This window comes from Artibeus jamaicensis, unplaced genomic scaffold, assembly GCF_021234435.1.
Source record: "Artibeus jamaicensis isolate MK-2021 breed Jamaican fruit bat unplaced genomic scaffold, CSHL_Jam_final contig_1015, whole genome shotgun sequence".
Taxonomy (NCBI): domain Eukaryota; kingdom Metazoa; phylum Chordata; class Mammalia; order Chiroptera; family Phyllostomidae; genus Artibeus; species Artibeus jamaicensis.
In genome coordinates this window covers 14018904-14038920 of record NW_026521194.1, presented here as the reverse complement: position 1 = coordinate 14038920, position 20017 = coordinate 14018904, and the positions used below count along the sequence as shown (strand labels likewise).

At 33.6% G+C, this 20017-nt stretch overlaps 1 protein-coding gene across 4 annotated transcripts in view; it reads right to left on the bottom strand.

Annotated features, from left to right (window-relative positions):
- The window catches only part of ERBB4 (erb-b2 receptor tyrosine kinase 4), a 995253-nt gene that overhangs the window by 283981 nt on the left and 691255 nt on the right, over positions 1-20017 (bottom strand). For all 4 annotated transcript variants that reach the window (XM_053672642.1, XM_053672598.1, XM_053672619.1 and 1 more), the window contains exons 6-7: positions 3824-3942; positions 1105-1246 (exon numbers count right to left, since the gene is read on the bottom strand). In XM_053672642.1, coding sequence (XP_053528617.1) covers positions 1105-1246; positions 3824-3942 — 261 coding nt within the window. The remainder of the gene's footprint in view (positions 1-1104; positions 1247-3823; positions 3943-20017) is intronic.

Sequence of the window (20017 nt, the reverse complement as noted above, 5' to 3'; positions counted from 1 at the left end):
GACTAGAATTGTCACTGTATCCAAAAACTTGTTTTTATATACTATCTCTTGGATCCTTATTTCCTATCCCTTTGATCTTTATAATGACTCTGGGAAAAAGAAAGATAAGATTGTTACCACAGCATCTTAAAAGAGGAGGGAATGAAAAGCTAAATAGTTCATTTGGAATAGCGTGGTCATAAGCAGGCAAAGTCAGAACCCAGAGCTACTCTAATAGTAGCTCACACTCCCTCGCCAACACATGGACAAAGCCAAGACAACCATACTCTCTGTGTTGTGTAGATTAGAAAGCCTTTTTTAAAATGAGTATGTGAACAAATGTAGTGATTCTCACATCACTCATTTGTTTTATCCTCAGCCTTGCCAGTGGATAAAACATGGCAGAAATATCCCATTGGTCAGTCTAAGCAAAGAAACTAACTCAAGGGAGAATCAGGACATGTTTTAGTGAATTCTTCATGAAATTTAAGCTGGTCACTCTAAATCCCCAGAGTGCTTGGTGAGGAACTCTTCATATGCCCTTCCTATTTACCATTACTGTTTACTACTAGAGGTGATTTTAAAACTAACGCTACATACTCTTTACAAATAAGTAATCAGAAATAATTTTAGGTAAGGATTCATTGGTATTAGAAGCATACTTCATTATGTAGCTTGCTCCACAAAACTAATCACTTTTCTGAGAAACAGCATGTTGTATAAAATCAATGCTGTGCAGAAAAAAAAAGAGTTTAGAAGGTAATGAGACTGCACTCTAACCTCAAACATACCATTCCTTTGCTGAGACTTTGGACCAATCACTTTAATTTTTTGAATTTATTTATTTAATTTTAATTACTTTATTGTTGTTCAATTACAGCTGTCTGCATTTTCTCCCCACCACTCCCCCTGCCCCAGCCAAACCCACCTCCCTCCCTTGCTTCTACCCTCCCCCTTGGTTTTGTCCATGTGTCCTTTATAGTAGTTTCTGAAAGCCCTTATAGTCCCCATCTCTGAGTAATTCATGATATTATTACAATTTTGAGTTATGGTAAATTGGCCTAAAACTCTTTTGTTTTTAAATAATGACATAATTAATTTGGCTCTTCTTTTCCTGTTACTTACGTGGGCATTTCTTCACACAAAATGCTCCATACGTGTACTTTGCATTGAAGTTATGTTCCAGCTGGAAGGTCGTTGGATTGTAGACGAAAGTTTGGGGACACTGAGTAACACAAGCCCCACTGTCATTGAAATTCATGCAGGCCTGCAACATAGCAAACGTTAATTTCATCTCACAATAATCTTAATACTATTATTAAAGGAACACTACTGTAGCAGTTTTTATGGAAGTTTATGTTCTTTATAAAATATGTGTCAATTGCATAAAAAAACTGAAAAATCTGACAATTTTAGTCACCAGTGCTTAATTTTAAGTCCAGATTTGCTTAGGACTTCTACAATTTTACAAACCTGTTTTTACAATGTCGGTAAATACACCACCTGTAGTTATTGTTGTTCAAATTGCTTAGTATCTGTCCACTAACTTCTAAATTGAAAATTAGCTTAAATTATTAAAGTTATCTAATAGTAAAACATTATTTAAGCTCACACTTATTCAGAGGGTTATATGTTGAGTCTTAGAGTCTAGAGCTAATAACTAATAACTAAATTACCAACTCTAAAGGATAGACTTTTAGAGTTCATTGCCTTCAGTGACATTCATTTTCACCATATAGTGAGAAAATACATGATGGCCACTTAAACTGGACTCAGAGAAAAGGCTCTGGCAGTTGACTAGTCAAAGAGTCAATGTAGGGTGTGCAATACCAAAACATGAAGAAGCTCTATGTAGTCCATCATTGCATCATATGATGGCATTTTCTGCATAATCTCTTTCATAATGCCACATAATTTGGTAAAAGCCATCAATTCAAGTAAAACAATTCATATCCACTGACATATATTTGCATTAAAATCTTAATATGTTAAACTGTTCAAATGCTTTTGAGAAGAATTAAAGACAATTTTACTACCTGAGAGTGAGGTATGTAGTGTAAAACTAGAGCATATGTAAAAGTACATAAAAACTTGTGATTAACAAAGAGTGGATGAACTAATCTTATTAATTAAAAACATGAAACTTTCACAGGAATAATTTAGGCTTTGGAAGGCAAGCTAACATGAACTTATGTAGTATTTTATAGTCATCATAAATTTTATGTATGCTTATTAATAAGCACTAATTCATTCTGTTTTCTCAAAACATTTTTTTCATCAGTTGTTTTAGCAAGCACTAGATCACAAGCAAGACAATCCCCTGATGGTGGTCTACGAGATGCGTAATCAGAACAAGAATCACTGATGATACATTATTCACTAAGATGACACTTTCCAGGAAGAATCTATTAAAAACCAATCTAGAAAACCCAGTGAGTTTTAATTTATGGCTATAAAACTTCATGTGTCCTCATAATTGTTTACTAACATACTTTATGCGATGCCGTGCACAGATTGCTTGTCAACAAAGGAACATAAGCCAGAGGAATCAAATAAATTTACCTCCCAGACAAACAAAACACCACAACTTATGCCAAAGCCTTGGCCTGGCATTCTTGAACATGCTATACCAAATAGCAAAGTGGAATCATGCGAACGGTCTATAAAATAATGAAATGAAAACTCTGAATTTCGCTTGGCACTCTGCTTATCATGGTAATGGAACCATGAAAAACATGGTGAAAGTAATGAGTATTGTTGGTGTTGATTGTTGTTACTGCTTTGGAATTAACACAGTGCTTGTTCAGCATCTACCAAATCCAGGTTCCAACCCATGGCTGGAGACAAGCAAAGACCTGTTGAGCAGCTGCCTTAAATTGTTAATGTTTCAATATTCTTTTCTTCTTCCTCACTAGTCACTTCTGCAATACATACTTTTGTTCACTGTAAGATTATGGTACAGAAGTTAAATTTCTTGTTACATTAAGATAATTCACAGATGATTATATCATAAGAGCTATAATTTATAGTTTGCTTATTTCCAGAATTAAATGCCAGTTTGAAAGAATATTCTATTCTAGATATATACATGTATTCTTTGGATAGTTGAGAAGGGGTAACAAAAAATAAACCCCTGTCTTTATTTTTAACAACAAAAATAACTTCTTATTTTATGGTTTTTAACTGAAAATGAAGCTAGTGTGTGTATGAAATTACATTAACTATAGCTCACAGAATTGCTTGTATGTATTCAAGAGAACAGAAAGAGCTTTATCGGAGATATCAAAATGTAATTAAGTGTTCTCAACAAGTGGTAAATTTTAAGGAAATAAAAATGTCCTCTTCTACAATAAAAATCACACAGATTAGCATATAAATTGCTTCAAGCATGCATTTGTAAATTGTATAATTTTGAATGATATTCGTTTGGAAACAACATAAACTAAAATAATTAAATTTATACATTTGTCTGCTATTATCTTAAATTCATATTTAAGAAATAAAATGTTGAGGACTCAGTGATGCAACAACATAAGCAGGTAATCACTATACATTTTGGAAAGATAATATTAGTTTTTAAAAAGACATCTCAACATGATCATCTTCACATTGTCTGATAAATCTCACTGGTAGTATAAATTACAACAAAAGGACACAAAGAACAATCTTAGTTAATCAATAGCCACCCAGTGAATGCATGACTTCTAGGAAGGCAGAGACTCTTACTTAATCCTAAAATGGTTAAATTAGATCTTTTAAGTGGGATGTTAAAGATTCAATGTGCCTGAGTCAAAGAGGAGGGCAGGGAAAGCAGGTGAATAAAAGGAAGTTCTCCCAGACTCACAAAGCAGTCCGTGTCCTTAGGTCCGGAGCAGCCTCCTGCACACTCTCGATGGCAACAGTCACTGACATAGGGCCCGTAGCACCTGCCATCACATTGTTCTGCACACACCGTCCTTGTCACTGAGGAAGAGAGATATGAAGCCTTGATCAAAGCCAGCCACCCAGAGAAAGAGAAACTTCTAAGGTGACTTGGAGACGCTGAGAAAAGCTGGGCTCTAGAATGACGACTGACCCATCATTGACCAATACAAAATGTTAATCGAATGAAGTCCATAACAGATCAAAACTACTCTACAAACCTTCCAAATTAACACACAAATGAGTTTGTATATTCTTTCTTGTTCCAACAAATAGTGTTATACTTTACAAAAGTCATACAATTTAGCAAGGTAGAATCAAGTGTGAAATAACGGAATGAGATGCTTAGGCAGGTTGGGAAAGGTAAAGTCAGCAGAGAAGCTGACTCACACTGTGCACAGTTAGGTCCTAGAGCAGGTGCCCTCAGAAATAAATTTAGGATTTTAGCAGTCAGTGCAAAGAGGAAATCTTTATGTGATCCACATTGTATCTTATACGATTCATATCAAATAGAGGGATGGAGGGAGAGTGGGAGAGACAGAGAGTGAGCGTGAGCAACATTCTCATAGGAAGGAAGGAGGGGAAAAGGAAGTATGGAAGAGAGGACAAAAAGAATAAAAGGGAGTGAGGGAGCAAGGGAGGAAGGGGACACATTCATGTGAAACACAACCAAAACTTCCACTGGACTTTTCTTATAATCTTTTAATACTATCGACTGAATCATATTGAAGTATACTTGTAAAAACAATGCTATAGTCGGGGCTTCAAAATGACACTATAAAGGGAAACAATTCTGCTTATCTTACCCATTAGAGAAATGTTTTTAAGTATTTAGAAACACAAATCTTACGGGACATGTGTAGCACATCACTTTTTGGTTTCTGTGTTTCCATTTCAGCCTTGTTTCTCCCTACCTCTTTGATTAGTTCTTCAAAGCTTTCTTCACTGCAGTAAAATTCCATACTAGACCAAGAATGCACTATAAACATTAGTATTCTTCAGGATTGGTCTTGGTTGATCTTGAAAGTTTTCTTGGGCTATGGGTTCATGCCTGAATGCAATCTTCACTCTTTACTTTGCATAGTACCTATAGGCAGATTAGTTTGAGATCCAGATCTGAATTCTCTATTGAGCTACAGCATGTATTCCTAGTTGTCTACAAAAGTCCCCATGTAGACAATGCAAATGTAGAAAATGGAATGTGACTCATTTTCCCACTTCTACCACCAAGTGTATTTTTCTTCCTCATTCCTATATCTCAACTGATGGCAGCACCATCCATCCCACAACTAAGTTAAATAGCTGGGATGTGTTTTCTTTGTCTCCTTTCCCCTTATGTCACTTGTCATACCTAACAAAAATACCAATAACAATAAAATTCTTCAGTATGTCTCTCCTCTCTACTCCAACTTTGTTTAGAAATTTACCTCTAAATTATCACATACCCTTTTATAAGTTTCTTCAGATCCAAATTATTCCTCCTTGCTACTCTAAAAGCAATGGCTTGAAATATAAGCCACTGTCTATACAAATCAGTGTAAAATTTACTTGCCACCCCTATACTAAAGGAATAATTTGCTAGCAACAGATAGAAGTCTTTCATCAAATGGCTACCAGTCTCTAGTTGTACTGGCATCTCTCACCCTCTTGCTGTGCTTCTCACATCCAGCCAAACACAAACACCACTGTGATCCTTGTTTCCACCACAAGCAACTGTGGATCTCATTGTCTTTGCTTTACACAACACATTCCTTCATGCTAAAATCCCTTCCTGTATCTTTGCCTAAAAAATACTCAACAATAACCCTCAGCTGAAGTGCTCTTTTTGCTCTAAAACCTTTCTAGACTCATCTCCAGGCTCAGTTAGTCATTCTTGCTTCTGAACAAGCAAGAAAATACAGTGATAGAGCAATCAATGAGGTACAAAAGCCCCAGTTCACATTCAGACTCTGCCCTTGTGATACAGCCAGTTCTTTAACCACTCTGGATTTTACTTTAAATTTTTACCATGGAGTTAGTATTGCCTGTCTAGAGGGACGGAAGATAGAGATGCAAAGTGCTTAATGAGTTTCTTGTTAATGGTGCTCAGCACCGTTATATTATTATTGCATATTCATAGCACATTGTATTTATTTTTTCATGTTTGTTCCCTTTAATAAACTATTAGTGTAATTTATTGAACTGAATTGTCTTATCTGCATTGTATTTTTGGTGACTAATACAGTGTCTGGCACTTAATACACAATAAATAAGTATCCTATCCGAATAAGTAAGTCATGTGTAACCAACTCAAAGTAAGTATCTGTCACTTAATGCTTAACACCCTATCAGAGGAGAAGACATGTAGAAAGTTAAAGAGCTAAGGCATTGACGAATATAGATAGGCAAATACTAAAGTATCAAGCAATAGAGCATATCAACATGCAAATAGTATAATTCTTATTAATATCTATCATTAGATTTAAGTGTCCCTTAAATTATGCCAATTATTATCTCATAATTCCACATTTTCACTTGGATGCCTTTTAATAGAACATGATGATGATATTAATAAAAATTCATAATGTTTAAATATGAACTATATCCTTCCATTGGATGTGATTATATTACTTCCTATGTAGTATTCTCAATAAAAACATCAAGTCGAATTTACACTAAAAATGTACTTGGACTCATCTTCTGCCTTATTTTTAATTTTGTAAAAATAAAGTCATATGATACTTCTTTGTGAAAACTTATAGAAGATGTAAAGAACAAAATTTTAGGTATTGTCTTGTAAGAAGAACATACTTTGTATTTGGAACTTGAATAACACTAAATTTTGAAATAAATCATTTATTCTGTAAGTATTCCAGAATAAAATTCTACAAAATAAGCCAACTGTGTCTGCCCCTTACCTTTTCTAAGTCTTTGTTAAAATCTCACTTTCTCAATAAAGTCTACCCTTATTTAATACTGAATCTTTCCAAACCACCGATTTCTGATGGACCCTTGGACCCTCCTTCTTCACTCTCACACTCTCCTGCTATCCTTCTTCCCTCTGTCCATCTTCTCTCCCTTTCTCCTTTCCTGTATCTTTGCTATAGCATTGATTACCATCTAACATAATTAACTCAATTATTACACTGTTTACTGGTGTATTCCAATATCTACCTGGCATCCATGTAGCTTTTATTTATATTTCATACACATTATACAAATACATTACTTATACGTTGTATATGAACTATACCCAGATATATTATATCCACTTATAAACTCTGCATAATTATATATTTACCTATATAATGTTCCTAAATTTTACTCAAGTGGTATATTTATTTAGATGTTGTAATTAGAAAATAATACCATATAAAGAAAACATTTACAGTAAATACTTTGTAAATAATAGATATAAATATAATTGCTCTTTCACATTTAAGGCTTTTTTTAAATGTACCAAGAGCTCCTAATTAAAATAACACATATATATTAAGCAAACTAATTACTATGTTTGAAATGTGTTATCACATGAGAGTCTATTAATTTGCTTTTAGTGGACATGAATTGCTCAGCTGGAAAATAACGTGAAGTGAGTCAGCAATCATATTCTACAAGTCCCACCATATTTTAATCTAAGTACATTGTTGAAGTCTTCATTTCTATTCTTAGGTCTATGGTGAGTAAAGGTAACTTTACAAAATGTTTCAATTATTTATATACTTTGGTCTTTCCCACAAAATGAGAAAATTAGAGTACATAATATTTATAGATAATTAACCATAAAATTATTTTAAAACTATTTATGAAATGTTCATATTAAGATTATTTATTTCATTGAGTACACTATTTAAATATGAAAATAATAAGTGTTGAATGTAATCTAACAGTGTTATTAATAATCATTATAGTATCATATAATCATATTATATAATCATATATAATCATGTTATAATGTTTCATAATAATAATTATACTGTGACACTTTTAAATATGTATTTTAAATCAATCATACATGTTGAGTTGACTTTAAATTTTTCAGAAAGCTACTTCTTTTATACAGTGGCTATGTATCTCATATTTTTTCAGGACACTTGGTTCTTGAATATACCATTCCATTTGAAGAACATGCAAATAAATAACCCTCTAAGTCATTAGTTTAAATTATTTTTTATTTAAGCTGTTAAATGACAATTATAAAATTTGCTTCGAAAACAGTCTATAATGGATTTTAAAAGTAAAAAGTAAGATACATTCAACAGCAAAAATAGCACATTTTGTCAGCATGGTTTTCACATACCTCAAATCCAATTGAAAGTGCAGTAAGCATGAAACATATTTTGGGAGTGTTCATTTCATAGATAATAATGTAAATGAGCAAAAAGGAAAAATATGCTTAATCTCTAAACAGTGAAGTGATGTAGTTAAGAAACATTTCTTCCCATTATTAGGTAAGATTTGTTTTTAGAAAGAAAATATTCCCTCTGTACAATCTATTTAATACTATTTGTTGATTAAATAAACATTACTTTCTATAATTAAAAACATCAGACTATACTCATATTTTATTAGGATGGAGACACACACACACAACAGTTACTGAAATCAATGAGATAACTCACCCTCCATGGGAACATTAACTTATAATTGCTTTGGTTATATTAATTTCCATCCTTGCTTGAATATTATTTCATTAGCATTTCCCCTGTATTTAGTACCCTTCCTAAATTGCTTCATTGGGTGCATTAAAATATTTGGGTCAAATATTAACTAGCTTGTTCATTGGTGGTCCATCACTAACTGTGATTGTTTAATAAAAAAGTAAAACCTCAGAAGTTAAATATTTATTTTATTAGGGTAAGTGAACTTGAAATTGGGAAGGGGATTCATTCAAAATATCCATGAGAATCAAACGTGTGAAGTTTAAAAAAGCAAATATTCCATACTAAGGGGATATTGCTGAGAGAATATTATCTCAAAAAATTAAAGTATTTGTAAGTAGCTTTATTATATCAGCATCTCACTACTAAAAACAATGGCTTAATTACTTCTGTAAATATAATGATAACTGTACTTAAAGTTACTACCCTGGAACAAATTTATTTTACTTAAAGAACTTTGGCTATTTACTAGTCAAATATGTTTCGGTGCTTTCTGTGAGTTACCCTTGTAACTGACAGTTACAAGGGTAACTCACAGAAATGAGGCAAAACAGAGTCCTGTCATTACAGGAACAAAACAAAACAAAAAATCTCTGCTCAGTAAAAAATAAACAAGGCTAAATTTAGGTCATCTTTTTAAGTGTCCTCCTCCCATGTTTTTAGGCTCCGCCCCATTTCTTCTCTCCTATCTCCGTCCTCCTCCTTTACCTCCCGTATCCTAACAGGCACAGTGTCCGTTGGTTCCCTTCACTTCCTCTACCCATGAGTCCTGAAATAGGTTATGTGTTAGATTATCTAACAGGGGAGATTTCAAACTTTATCATGGGCAATTTTGTGACAATGAACTTTGATTTAATCTGTTTGAATAAGCTCTCAGATAATGTGTCTGCCTTCTGGTCCAGGGACCTCATTTTGAGGAGCAAGATATAGAGGACTTAAAACAATGCTTGGGAATAAACTACTTCCTATTAAATGGAAGTTACCTGCAATGTTCTAGGATTTACTAGTTTTAATAAACTCTCCAAGTGATCCCAATATGCAGTTAGAGTTGAGGATTGTTATTCTATTCGGTAAAAATGGGAAAAATTCTAGTTTATTTACACCATTTGATTGATTGAGTATGCCTCCTCTGAAATTGAATCACATCAACTGACCTTTTGCTTTAATTTCTTGTTTGTGTTGTTAAGTCCTCTGTCACTAATTGGGAGATCAAACAAAATTAATGTGCAAGCAGGTAAGAAGATTTGGGAGGAAAAAAGCTGGGAGTGGGAACAGAATGTCGCTTGGCTGATTCAGAAGGCAAACATTTCAGAAAGGACCAGACCATCAGAAAACTGCTCCCTCCTCCCCCAACAGCCATCTACATGCAAACTATCCTGGGAAGACCCCAATTCATTGCTAAGCACATTTTAAAGCAAATTTATTTTAGTTCGTTTTCATTCTATTTCAACTAGTATTCAGTGGCTCACACCTCTAGACTGCCTATATTATTATTGTTTATTGACTAAATTTCCACGAACTGCATTCTTTGAAACACATCATGTGCACTAAGTAGATAAGACCTCAATGAGATGGTTTTATTGTTAGTTATATACTTGAAGGATTACACAAGAAGAAAAATGTTTGGGATAAAGTGGAGGCGATTTGGGTTAGATGTGAAGAAGAATTTATTGACCATTAGTGTGATCCACATGCTGTCATGAAATACTGAATGTGCTTCTTGATTCTTTGTCAGTATTGAGGGAGCTCTCTTTTGTGTGCTTTAGAAATCCATTTAGTTATAAACGGGGGCTTGATGGCAAGTACTGAAGAGGTGCCCCCTAGTTCCATGGCTTACTATTTATTTTTATGAATGGTGGAATTTGGCTAAAATAATAAGCATTTTGGATTGTGTGAAAGGCTTTTAGAAAGTTGCAACCCTAAGAATATATTTCAAATGAAACAAATAAAGTTCGTAGTCCATCCAAGAATATGAATTACTTTAAAAAGATACTGAAATGTATAGAAAATCAGGTTCAGTGAAACCGATGCCAAACTGTACACTGCTACTTAATTCTTCCAAAGGAGAACATTTGGAAACGCGTGTGTTCAGTGTGAGGCAGACTTTAAGAATCACCTAGGGAGATTTAAAGTAAAGATGTGTGACCCTCCTTCTGCATTCACACCCGGTAAGTCTGAGAAGGGCCCAGAAAACTCATTTTGGGGAGCCCAGGATTTTCAGAAGTAGCCTTTATAAACCAACACTTCAAAAATATTTGTTCTAAGACTCTTCTTATTTATGAGAAGGCATCCCATGAAGGGTAAAGTATTTGTTTAGATGGGAAAGCAAGGATGGAAATTGGTCTTAATCTGTATGGCTGATTTTTCTCTCACACTAGATCACAGACAAATTAAACCAGTAATTGTTGCCAGACAGAATGAGGTCTAAGGATATATATAAGGTCTATCCTGATTTGGATAAGGAAGGAATTTTTTAGATTTATTGATCATTTTAACCAGCAACATAAGATCTAACACATTGAAACTAAGCTTTCAAAGAAGATACTTATTTTTTAAATAAATTTAGCAAAGAAGAATTATGAAAAAGTACTTGAGCCTTCCAAAGTACTACAGTCATACCCATTTTCACATCACCAAAGAAAATGTAAGTGACTATCTACTATTCCTAATTCCTAATTAGTGTGGTGAAAGCTACTCCAGAGAGACTGGCTAGGGTATACCATGAGGTATACATGTCCACAGGTAACAATGGTATGATCTCAAGAGCAATAACTGCTGCATTCAACTGAAGAAATGTGTCAAACACCTGCAAAGCCATTACTGAAATTGACATTCAAAGTAAGTTAATTAAATTATGCCCAGAATTTGGCAGCTACTAATGATGGTTGACCCCTATCCTGGACAGATCCCTGATGACCTATGGACTATGACATGATAATATTGTTAGCTGTATCAAATAGAAAAAGAGTGTTGTCTGATCTATTCATTATCAGCTATTTTATTCACTTATTTAATGAAGCTTTGTTTAATCTATATTTAAAGATATGTCACTCATTCATTAAGCGATCATAAAGCAGATTTTAAACTACAGTCTTGGTCACCAGGGAAACTCTCTCTTATAAATAAGCTGCTAACATCATCAACATTTGTGAGTCAGGGTTCAAAAAAAATGCCCTCTTATATTAAGTATAAAATATCCTTGAAAGTGAATATAATTTTTTACATATACCTCATAGGGCATATATATGATTCAAGATAATAAGAGAAATATAAGAGTATGAATGAGGAAATAATAAAGAGTATTTTGTGAAATATTTTCTTACATTAGAATTGAAGGTTATATCTTAAGGTACACAAATAAGTGATATGTTAGAGATAAAGTGTTACAAAAAATGAATCATCCTATCAAGGACCTGTCACAAGCCAAGAAATGAGAAAACATTGCATTCAACTTTTCAGAATCACCCCACATTATAGTAAAACACAGATCTGTACATTCAGACTTGATAGAAACACACACACATGCATACACACATGAGATGCACACCTATAAGAGATACACACCTATCTCTTTCACTTATCCTAGTTCCTTATCTAAAATATAATAGATGGGAATAAAGATAATTTATCTTATTATGGAATCTCTTTCACTCATTGATGGAAATAATCACAAAATATTAATGTGGAAAATACTGAACCTTCATATCAGGTAAGCGAGGAATAAATATGTTGAACTAAACTATGCTAGCTAGTCTAAATTTCTGAATTTACTGATGATGAAACTACAATTAAAATAAACTGGCTTGCCTGTGAACAAATCCAAAGTAATGTCCATACATCTCTAAGAGATCTCATAACACTTTCAGAATTTTCCAAGCAATTTATAGTTTCTTAGCATCCCAGCAGACCCTGTGTCCTATAATCAATTTGGGAATGAAAATACAATTTGATGCTGAGATGCAAGGAGAAGCATTACATGTCTTAGCACCAGAAAACAGAAAGTTAGTTATGCTCGGGTAAATTATTGTGCTTCTTTCTGATATCAAGTGCTCTTTCTTTTTCATCAAAATTCAAACTCATTCACTTTGTTTCTGTCTCAGATAAAGGAATGTTCTTTTTCCTGTTTTAGATTTTTCCTGAGCTCTAGGTTACCCCTAATGTTCAAGTTCTAATTTTTTATATTGTAAATCAGCCTCTTTCTTTATGGGACATTACTTTAGAACCAATAGTTAAGACTCTCATATTTAAAAAATAAAAAAATTAATTATCCATTTTCCTCATGCATTTCATTACTTTTACAGAGCTAAGCATTTGTAGGGGTCATCTATACCACATACTTTCTTACATATTTCAAATTTCTATCATCAACCCTTTTTCAGGATACCTCAAAATTTCTCACCTTAGTTTCTAATTAGCAACTGATTATTTATTGATCAGTTCTACTTGGAAGAATGAGCGCTATCTAAGACTCATTAAGAGCATTCTAAGCTCCGTTATTTGTCTTCAATTCAACCACAACACTACTCTCCTCGTATTTCTTGTCTCTGTGACTATACACATCATCAATTTGATTGCTCCACTTTAACCCTTAGAATTCATCCCAAATTTCTTCTTTCTTTTATTTCCTAGTCAAGTCAGTTCGATAGCAAGCCTTGTTGAAAATTCTATTGCCTGTCTCTTAAATGTCATCTCTCTTATCCTGGTTGTTTATATAGCATGCTCTGGACCTGTTCTCTGCCTGTCTTATGTCTATATTCTTTAAGGGTCAACTCAATCAAATCTCCTTTGCTAACACTTCAGCAAATCCCTTACCAAGAACCCCTTACCCTGCATCTACCTCCCACTGCCTTTTTGGTGATGTCACTTCATGTCACACAGAAGTTTATCACAGCACCTACTCCACTGTGTTGTAATTGGGTACTTCCGTGACTATATCATGAATACAAAATCTTGAAGTTGCAAACGCTTTGTATTCATTTTTATCTTTAAACTCCAGCACAGTACCTGCCACTTTGAAAGCAGGATAAATCCTTGAGAATACACATGTATAAGCAAGCATACCAACAACCTATGATGAGGAAATATCAGAGTGTTTCAAAGATAATGTACATTATTAATATTTACTGTCACAATTATATAAAGCAACAACACACATACACAGATACAGAAATAGAATATACATATATTCTATCTTTATATATAAAGATATATAAATGTACACACACATATATATATAAAGAAAGAAGATATTGTATGTATATATACATATATGGGTGGGGAGAAGTAAGTTTATAGTTGTTTGGAAAATAATACAATAACTAATAGATAATAATACAAGAATAAACTCTGTTTCATGAACTCACACTTCACACTTCTAAACTTACTTTTGCCTACTTCTATATATCAGCATATGATAAAGATAGAAATAGAGGTAAGTAAATGCCATAATATCTCCATACAGTCCAATCTTCTTTAGAAGAAGCAGATCCTAACCTGTAATAAGTTAGAAACTACCATAATAGTTTGTATAGCACATTGAGGATTCCATACTACTACCTTGTTGTGACATTTTAAATATTTGTAATATTTATAATTTATAAGGATTCATATAGATTATATGTAAAGAAATCTTAAATAGCAAAATTCAGTAGAAAAATTGAGCAAAGAATATTAATTGCCATTTAAGAAAAATATTTAGAAATTATTAATAATTATATAAAAAGATATTGAGCCTCAGCTATACTCTAAGAAGTATGAATTAAAACACGAAAATATGGCCCTGGCTCATGTAGCTCAGCGGATTGAGTGCAGACCTGCAAACCAAACAACCATGGTTCAATTCCCAGTCAGGGCACATGCCTGGGTTGCAGGCCAGTTCCCAGCAGGGGACACACGAGAGGCAACCATACATTCATATTTCTCTCTCTCTCTCCTTCCCTTCCTCTCTTGAAGATAAGTTTTTAAAAATCTTAAAGAAACAAGGAAATATGGTCATTGTGCATATGACCAAATAAAAAATAATGTCTATCTTTGATACATGTAAAGCATTGGTCAAGTTATGGTGTGTGTCAAAATGATACAAGATTTTTGAAGAGTGATTTGTCTGTATCAGATTTGTGTATGTAAATTCATATCAACCTAACACTTCTACTTCTAGAAATCTGACTTATAGAAAAATGGGAATATATATAGAAATATGTATTAAAAATATTAATTGTTTGTAATTAAGACTAACACATTTCAACCTAACTGTCTATTAATAAAGTGTTGGCTAAGTAAACTATAGTGAATCCATAACTTGGAACACTCCAGGAGCAGTTTTTAAATAAAGAATAAAGTTGACATCTATGTAAAATGAAAGGATTTTAAATATAATGTGCAATAGAATAAAGTAAGTGACAGAACATAGTATAATCATTTTATAAAACAAAATCTCTGTACAAGACATATAGGCTTATGTAAATAAGTACACATATGAACACACACACATAACCAAACTTGTTACCATGTAGCAATCACTTTACAGAAAAGTATGGGTTGGGGCATGGATGTTCATTGATGGGCATACATTATTATATTTAAATCTATATACTTGAGTTAATGTGGATTAGAAAAGTCTACAATATGAAATAACCTATATACTTGGCAGAGTAAATTAATTAGCCCAGTGTTACAGATGAAAAAGTTAACATTTTAAATATTTTACTAGTTTATCCTGGGTCACACAGATTATTGTAAAGTAGGGTTTTAAATTAACTTACAGACTCCTGTATATCCTCATTAACATGTTTACATTAAGAATCACAAACAATAGGTGTCTCACTTTGAAGACCACATGAAGTGGGGTGGGAGAAAGATAGTTTACAAGCTAGTTTAGATGCAACATTGAATAACTAAACTGACTCACACATCTCTGCTTCACACTCTTGAAAAATAACTTGTTCTGGAGTCATTTCATGTAACAGCATGATTATGAATGATGAGTAATGGGAACTAAGATATTACTCAAACACACTTCAAATTTATGGCAAAAACCTCAGAAATAAGATGATTTTGTATTTAGAACTTTATCAAAGCTCATATACGACGGAATTCCCAACCTATAGATTCTACAGAGGAGAACGATGAGATTCATCTGGGCCAAAATTCAAGGCCACAGTCTCAGTAATAATAAAGAATTTTAAAGTGGGACCACCTAGTTACAGCACAAACACTTCGAGCATATAAAAAAGAATGATTTTTAAAACATGACCTTTCTTCTTATAAAACAATCCCAGATATTTCTGATTATTCCATTCAATGTCCTCTCAATAACCCTTCAAATGCACTGTATTCCCTCTTTAATCCTGCCAATTAGATACGATTCTCTCTCTGAACCAAACACCCCTGTCTGCATTTCTGTAGTATAAGTGCCTGATATTAAACTTTTGATAAAGCTAGCCATGTCATTTAATTTCAAAGACATCCATCAAAATAAACATATGGTCAGCTATATAACGCACTTCTATTCAAAGACCTAAGTGAGAAACCAGGCCACCCCCATCCTTAAAGTTCTCTTTTTACAAAGCCATGGGTAACTGAGGTGACTGGCCATTTAATAACCCTGCTTTTCAATTTCCACCCACTAATCCCTACCCTTATCCTTTAAACTCACCAGTAAAGAGTGAACCTGTGAAACTCCAGGAATCCCAGCCTCCAGGACCTGTGAGTAGTAAACTTTGCCTTTATCAGTGTTCCCTGATGGTTGTTGCTGAGGTGTGTCTTGCAATCACAACAAGAACCACAAGGCCAGTCCAACCACGATATTGGCTGTGGTCCAGAAAATATCTGTGGGGGCTGGCCATAAGGAGTGCAGGCCGGGGTGGGGGCCTCAGCCATTCCCAGGGGAGAGTGTCACTGTCAACAGGCTGAAAGGGACACAAAACAGTCCCCCAAACTGTGTCTACATCTATATGTCTATATTATCTGCAGCTAATTCACACACAGGCAAATATCCTAACCGTGCAAGGAAGCGAGAAGAAATACCATGTATCTCAATAGTTTTATTGTGTTGATGAGAGAACTTGAGGACACTGAGGTCTCTGAAATTAAGTGCATTTAGAGCTACAACTACATCTCTAGTCTCCTAATGCCTCCACTTCAGTATTTTTTTTTGGACCTTTTCAAGCATTCCTCACCCTTGTCTCATACCGTTAGCATTTCGGGAGAACAGGCACAACTTTACACATTTTCTTTAGGCCCTTTGAACCTTCAGCACGGCATTAAGCAATATCTCTTGAATGCCATTAAACTCTATTGTATAGAGCATTTCAAGTAACTACATATCTTGTAGTTAAAATGAGAACCATACCGTTCTTTAAATCTGCAAGAAAGTTCATCAAACTACAACAAATAGTAACAACTTATAGCAATATCAACAGCATATTAAAAAAGATTTTTTTCTTATATTCTACAAGTAAATTATTGGATCTCCTTTAGAAATGTTTTAGATAGGCATAATTTTAGAAATGTATGCGAGTGATCAGTCTATTGTACTGTTTCCATTAATTTTACAATATCTCCAGAAACTACAAACCCAAAAAAGAGAAAATAGGAAATAACTGAAATCAATAAGAAGGCCGATGGACATGCAAAGTTATTAGTGAAATACAAGAATTTTAATTAAAGATGTTGGTTTTAATAAAGGCTCGCTGTTATTCTGATTGATTGAGCCTGCTGCCTCAGCTCTTTCTTGTTTCCCCGTTAGCTCCCACTGGGCTGTGCTCTGCTCTGATAGGATATTTACCACTTTGACACCTTCTTTTTAAACAGTATTTGTTCCACTAAGATTGTGAATGTAATTATGCTTTAGACAAATTTTATGCATACTATTGTATGTGAGTATAGTTAGTTCATTATTGTACTTGTACTTTCTCATTTTGGTTTTATTACTTCAGGAAACTTTTTGGAAATTTCATGGTAAGTAGTATACTTTCATTTCGAGTTGCTACACTTTTTTCCTTGCTGAAATTTGGGAAACCAAAATATATAATTCCTTCTTAGATTTTAATATTCTCTTCAAAGAAGTAAAGAATTTCTAGATCATTTTTAGAGTAAAGCTGCCCTAGTAGTAAATAGAATCCATAAGCCAGGCAACCACGATGTTTTGGTTATTAGTTATTTTTACCCCATTATTAAACTAAAAGTTTTAATATATTACAACTACTGAAAGTAATTTTATTTGTGCAGAAGTATAAAAAATACTGAGGAAAATGCTATATAATTTATGTATTTCCCTAGTGAGTTCTATAATGGTAGTGTAGATACAATAAATAATATAAAGTGCTGTTTCAAACATGTTTTTACTGTGTCAATGCAGTAAAATGCTGCATTCACAATTATCTGCAACAGAACAAATACACCACTTGTGTTAATGTTAATGCTGTTCTATTTTTAATTTTAAAAAGGGATTTTAAGATAATCCTGCCAGAAACAATACTCAAGAAGGAAGGGGTGAATTCCACCATCAGTTTCCTTTTGGTTAAAAGAATATAGTAGCTCTAATCACTTTCACAGACACTTCAATGGTCAGAATATATAGCTGTTCACTCCTGTAATTGCAACATGCTATTGTCAAGTGTACTGACACTTTTTAATCAGTTTCTAAGCAAAAAAATGTCATACGTAAAGCAAGTTAGAAGACTGAAGAGTATACCAAGTGGTAATCAGTTGGGAATATGTTAGTTACATAACCAACAGTTGAAGACAACTGTAACTACTTTAATGCAAATGTATGCAAAGATTAGAGCAATCAAACTCTGATATTTTGCTATGTCCTTAAAAAAAAGTCTGAGATGACACCAGGTCTAAGGGAACAAAATGAATGTATAAAATGAAACATCCACCCTGCCTATTAATAGGCCACTGGAGAGAGCTGGCCTGATACTGTGCTCAGAGATAACAAGGGACATGCGATATCCAATTTCAATGAGATAAGGGTGCTTCATATATCTTGCAGTGGCAGAGATAACTCTCTTCTTTTAATCATTATTATTTATTTCTTAAAGCTTAGTCTCTCTCATACCTCAACCTGTGGAACTCAGACCTCAGGACTCAGTTCTCATGATTAGACAGAGCTGTCATTCTTAACAGCAAGCCTGCTAAATAATATTCTCTAAGCTTCAGACTTTACATAGCAGATAAGTTTGTCTCCTCCGACGTGACTACATTAATCTACTGAGTCAATGTATTTAAGGTTAAGCTGTTTTGTGGAACAACATGGCCACTCTTTGACTGAGCTTAAAAATACTTTCAAGTGTGAAGCACTGCTCCACAGGTAACTGGGCCCTCAGTATCCAATTGCCCTCAGTAAAGTCTTTGTTGACCAATTGCAACTGTGTGAGAAATATTCCTGTAAGGTTTATAAGGTCACAATGCTGTAACATCAAAAGGAATGTAAAAAGAATGAACTCAAGTCACTAGAAAATTAGAATCACGAGGTAAAACTGTAAGAATGGAACACTCAGATAGATTCTAGAAGCATAATATACTTTAGTATTTATAAGATTCTTTAGGTTACCTAAAGTTTTTGCTTTAGGAGCTTGTTTAGAAATGTAATGTATATTTTAGAGGAACATTTACAAATAGATGCTGGTTCTGCAGTCCATAGCCTGAATGTTATTAAAAGCTACAGAAGAACAATATACTTAAGTTATTAAACATTCTAATCAAAGCTAAATGTGGCACATAAACCAGTACATAAAATAAGTTTCAACATATTCCTAAATTTAACAAAAATTTTATAAAGCTTTACTGAAATTTCTATAGGCATGCAGAATAAGTTGTTGTCTATAATAAACTGTCAATTTATTTAGTCTCCTTCCATTTCACTAAATCTATTAAGGAAAAATATAAGATACTAATTTCTTCTTTTAAAAACTTCTGCCTCTTTCTCTATCTGACTATTTCACTTGACATAATAGCCTGTAGGTCCATCCACAAGATTTTACTTGTACATGAAGTCTAAACAGCAAAATAAAATAAATAAATAAATAAATAAATGAAAATAGACTCATAGACACAGAAAACAGACTGATGGTTGCTGGAGAGGAGAGGTTTTGGGGAATGGGTGAAAAGGGTGAAGGGATTAAAAAGCACAAATTCATAGTCACAAAATAATCATGGGGATGGAGGGCACATTATGGGGAATATAGGCTATTATAGTGGTTATGTTTAGTGCCGGATGGTACTTGAGATATTCTGATTGTCTAACCACTATGTTGCAGGCCTGAAACTAATACAAAATAACATTGAATTTAAACTTTAATTAAAAAAATAAAATAAAATAAAAGCAAACTTCTGCCCCTTGCAGACCTCCCTTTAAGTTTACCATCATTGCCAGAGGTTTTGTTTTCCCCACATCTCTGTTCAGAGATGTCTCCCTCTGATATCCACTCTTTGCTTCATTTCACCCTTACAAGTCAGTCATTATCATCGGT